This window comes from Ylistrum balloti, unplaced genomic scaffold, assembly GCF_031769215.1.
Source record: "Ylistrum balloti isolate Yb309-2 unplaced genomic scaffold, AGI_CSIRO_Ybal_v1 Utg371000, whole genome shotgun sequence".
Classification (NCBI taxonomy): domain Eukaryota; kingdom Metazoa; phylum Mollusca; class Bivalvia; order Pectinida; family Pectinidae; genus Ylistrum; species Ylistrum balloti.
This window is the reverse complement of record NW_026782558.1, coordinates 447,699-452,546: the sequence shown is the minus strand read 5'-3', so window position 1 is coordinate 452,546 and position 4,848 is coordinate 447,699. Positions and strand designations below refer to the sequence as shown.

The window sequence follows — 4,848 nt, the reverse complement described above, 5'->3', positions numbered from 1 at the left end:
TAACTACATTTCTGAAATCAAGATACGATCTGTCTCGCTTAATTTGTAATCCGAATCACTGTCGTAATAAAGCATTTATTCAAGGTACTATTTATAAACCATTGAATCATAAAAACTTTGTAATTTTTTGAACTCCTTAATTGAAAAAAAATGTAACTTCGATTTTGAAAAACTCAAAACGATATTCTGGCCAATTTAGAATATCGCCATTCATGCATTTGAAATGACCGTCACTTAATTGCTCCACCAGGTTATTTGGTCGGAGTTATACACCATTTTGGGGTTTTATGATAAAAAAAACACATACAGAGAAAATGATCGGACGGATTTATTTACAAAAGCCAGCCATTTTATGTGGGCTCCACAATTGCATGAAATCTCGATTAAACGTAAGTTCCAACAATATTAAACAGATTTAAATGATAACAAAACAATACAGTTTAACAGGTGTGTTTATCGTATTCATTACAATATATAATTTCATTTATGCAACTCATTCTTAGCATTAATGTAACGCTGCATCTATGTTTTTTCCAAGCAAAGTAAAATCTGGAAACTAATGTCCTACAACACAATAATGTTACACTGTTTAATGCAGAACCCGTATGCCAGGGAATACAGCAGTTTTCAAAGTGGTTTATAGTCAGAATAGATATTGAAATACATGTTGATAAAAATATGCAAGAATAAAAAATATATTCACATTTCCAAACATACAACGTCATAATGATAAACTCGTTTTCTTAAGGGATTAAATATATTCTTGATAGGAATACTTTAACAAAATGTGAAGACTATGTCACATTATGAACGTGCAATATCATCTATAAAATCAGGTATATGAAAATTTATAAAACGTATAGAATTATGGGTTAGTCCGCCTCGCTGTTAGATGTTGATAGTTCATGCGATCAACTTAGATTTTCCTCGGTCGTTCATGGCTTTAGATGCCGGATTTGGACCATTTGCCTCAACGACGAGTCCTAGAAGGACGAAACGGTTGTGTGATGCAATCTTAATAATTATTTAACTCTCCCGTGACTATTCCTAAATTTGCATTGAAAGGTGTAATTTTACTTATTAAAGCTAAACAGAAGCCTATTATCGGGGTAAACGTTGTTATGTGTGAAATATAATACCTTGTATATTATCTATTGTAAAAGGACTACTTAATAACAAAGAAAACATGTTATTGCTGAGACAGAAATATTTTACACAGCATGAATAAAAAGTAGCCCCAGTTGAAACATTTAAGGGATTATTTTCTGAAAAATCAAACTTGTTTTAAACATTAATTTCCATTGGCGAACTTTTAACTACTTAATATAAAGAGTCTTGGATTGTTACCCCTAAACTAGCATGTAGAGATATGTAATATTTTCTTACAGAAAAGTGTCATTTACAGAATTTTTCCAAACTCTGGTTTGCATTAAATCATAAATATTAACTTAACCTGAAATATTTCAACCTAATTCGATCTCAAAAGTTAATAATGGAGTGTTCGCGTCCAGATTTGGAGTACGTTGTACGCAAGTCCAACTAACCTCCCCTCCTCCTCCTCCTCCTCCTTTCCGTTTGATGGTGTTATGTGTGTATGGTTGTTAGTCTTTTGTTTGTCTTTTTTGGACAATCACTTAAAACTAAAACGACAACTCAAACTGAAATTCATTAATTTAAAAAAAAAAAATGAATAAAAAATAAACAACGCTTTGATGAAGTTTTTGATAGTAAAATATTATGTAAGATGCATAGTTATGCGATCTGTCACGTGACGTTTGATATGCCACGTATTCCTCACATAAATCATAAATCACGTGCATGCGAGTTGGGTCACATGTACCCGGTGTTATACACCACCGTCGTGGGAGGTACTTGTTGCTGTGGATACTGGTAAGTTGTCATGGTGACGGGAGGATTCTGGGTAGGGTATGCTGGAATGCAGAAATTAAATACAATAACGATGAAAACGAAAACAGGTGAATCAATACACCATACGTACACTTTATTCAATATTTATCTTAAATCAGATTATTCAAAGTACAGCAGAAGCCGGAAAAGCTAAGGTTAAATAGTTACAACCAAATATAAGGCATTGTTGTAGACAATTGTTCTTAACAAAATATATGCTTGCATTTCTTTGCCCGCAATATGCAAATTTGCTTTTTAAGAACCTTCTAAAGAATATTATGTAAATATGAATGATAAAAGCAGAATCATTTTCCATCTCATAAATCTCAATTCATTATTATTCATATAGCCGATTTACAGATTAAAAAAATCGAAATAAATTATCTACTTACTAGCCATATTTATGTTTGTTGAGGACGCCACGCCCGTGTTGGGAGTTCGGTTAGAATATACAACTCCTCCTTTTTGTTGTCGGAAGCAGGTAGTGAAGAAATATAAAGCCAGTATGATTCCTGCCACTACAAGGGCCAAGGAGATTATGGACCCGACGACGATACCGGCAATGTCTCCTGCAGACCTGTAACGAATTAACAAACACCGAAAACATAATAAAGCGTAAGATTTGACCTATATAGTACTCTATCTAGGTCATGACCTAAATGAAACTCTTTGGTTGTCTTGACTTCAAAAACACCTGATCTCTAGGTTATGATTTGAACAGCACTCTCTCTATGTCTTGACCTGAATACACTGTCTCTATGACTTTACCTAAATAGCATATTCTATAGATTTGAACCTAAATAAGAATTTCTAAAGGTTATGACCTTAGCAGACTCTCTAACCCTTGATCTAAATGCACTCTCTGTGTGTCTTTACCTAAATAGCAATCTCTAGGCCTTGACCTAAATAACACGCCCTCTCTAGGCCTTGACCTAAATAACACCTTCTATTGGTCCTGACCTAAATAACGCGCCCTCTCTAGATCTTGACCTAAATAACACCTTCTATTGGTCCTGACCAGAATAACACGCCCTCTCTAGGTCTTGACCTAAATAACACCTTCTTTGGTCCTGACCTAAATAACACGCCCTCTCTAGATCTTGACCTAAATAACACCTTCTATTGGTCCTGACCTAAATAACACGCCCTCTCTAGATCTTGACCTAAATAACACCTTCTATTGGTCCTGACCAGAATAACACGCCCTCTCTAGGTCTTGACCTAAATAACTTTCCTGTTGGTGTTGAATTAAATTATGCGCTCTTCTAGGTCTAGATGCATCCTATTTATTATATTTTGTTTTACTTCCGGTTTGCTAAGCTGACTACAGATTCAGACAACATTGATACGTACAATTTATTGTCGTCGTCATCATCATCAGCAGCAGCAGGAGCAGGTGAAGGAGTTGGACAACACCCGTGCCGGTACTGCCCACAGCAGCCTCTAACACACCACGTGGTAAACCAGTTGTCATCTTCGTTCCAGCAAAACTCCGCTTCTACAGCGGCTGTATGGGATAAAACACAAAGTTATCTAACGACTATAGTAATAGACAGATTCCCTATCATAGGTCATACTGGCTGTCCCTGTACCTCACTTTCTTGATTCTAGGGGACTAAACTGTAGGAATCCACCAGAAGAGAAGATACACTCATAACATGACGAAATACATTTTACGTCAAGAATATTCATGTGTATTACTGGATAATCAACACAGGATTGTCACAAAACGTTCCATACAGGGTAAAAATATTATATACACGCTGTATCAGTGTGAAAAGGGAAGACAAATGTTAGAACAAATTTATGTTTATTTGGTAAAATAAACCACGTTGATAATATGAAATAAACATGACTTGAAAACTGGCTAAAATAAAATAAATAAAGAATTTGACATTCTTGGACATTATAAATAGTTCAATGCTTACCTTTAACATTTTAAATTTTAGTCGTGTTGGAGAGGCAACTTTAACCTGTTTACATCATTCGCAATATTCCTAAGACATTAACAATTCGTTAACTTGTACCACACAACTGGCTTTGGTAAGGTTTTATCATAGCATTACCATAGAAAAATGACTGTATTTTCAATGCCAAAAAAACACAAAACTACAAACACCACATTTTATACAAGATGGCCCTCATCACTGCATTGTTATTGAGACACAGCTGTTTGATTATACAATGATATATGCCTGGTATATCGTGCCCGAAATTCTAGACCATTTCTATTCAAAGGCATGTAAATCTATACACGTCCACAGACAATGTTTACTGCAGGTATAATAACATATAAATGGAGACTTATTATAGGTACACATAATATGCAAATGATTTTTTTCGGTTTAAGGTACTTAATAAGATTAGAATTTCAATATTATTATTTCTGAAAAATTTTCAATGTTTTTAAACTATTTACAACATGAATCATGTTTACAGTTGTAAGAACTTTACCTAAGAGATATTTTTATAACCATTCATCGACAATTTGACGTTATAGATTATAAAAAATGTCCAGTAAAATTAATTCTGCCTTGACGACCTCAAAACTATCCATGCTATGCTATTCTCTTGTGTCTGAACAAAATCACTTACCTGCAGCTACTGTAAGTATCAACAAGGTGTATACAACTCCCGCCATTTTGTGTGCCTCGGTTAAATACTGGAGAATAGAACTGTATAAGTATCCCTGTAATTCGTGTAGACCTTGGCCCATTAGGTACCCGGGCATATATAGTAGGTAGCAAATACAGGTCTATGTAATACACGGCTATTGATTAACATCTAACTGTCAGGACAGCAAATGATTTTTACGTTCATGGATGAATGAACTCGTTTGAAGTATGAACACTGGCAAACTATGTGAACTCTATTTTTATACTTGTGTTGTAGTAGACAATATAACATTCCTGATAATACAATATGGTACGAGGTGGTATA

The 4,848-nt window shown here is 34.6% G+C and overlaps 1 protein-coding gene across 1 annotated transcript; it reads right to left on the bottom strand.

Moving 5' to 3' along the window:
* Positions 1-1,801: 1,801 nt before the first annotated feature.
* Positions 1,802-4,549, bottom strand: LOC132559955 (uncharacterized). Its single transcript, XM_060224590.1, has 4 exons — positions 4,504-4,549; positions 3,262-3,415; positions 2,301-2,485; positions 1,802-1,931 (listed from the first exon to the last, which is right to left on the bottom strand). The coding sequence occupies exons 1-4, from the start codon at positions 4,547-4,549 to the stop codon at positions 1,831-1,833; spliced, it is 486 nt and encodes a 161-aa protein (XP_060080573.1). The 3' UTR covers positions 1,802-1,830.
* Positions 4,550-4,848: the final 299 nt, after the last annotated feature.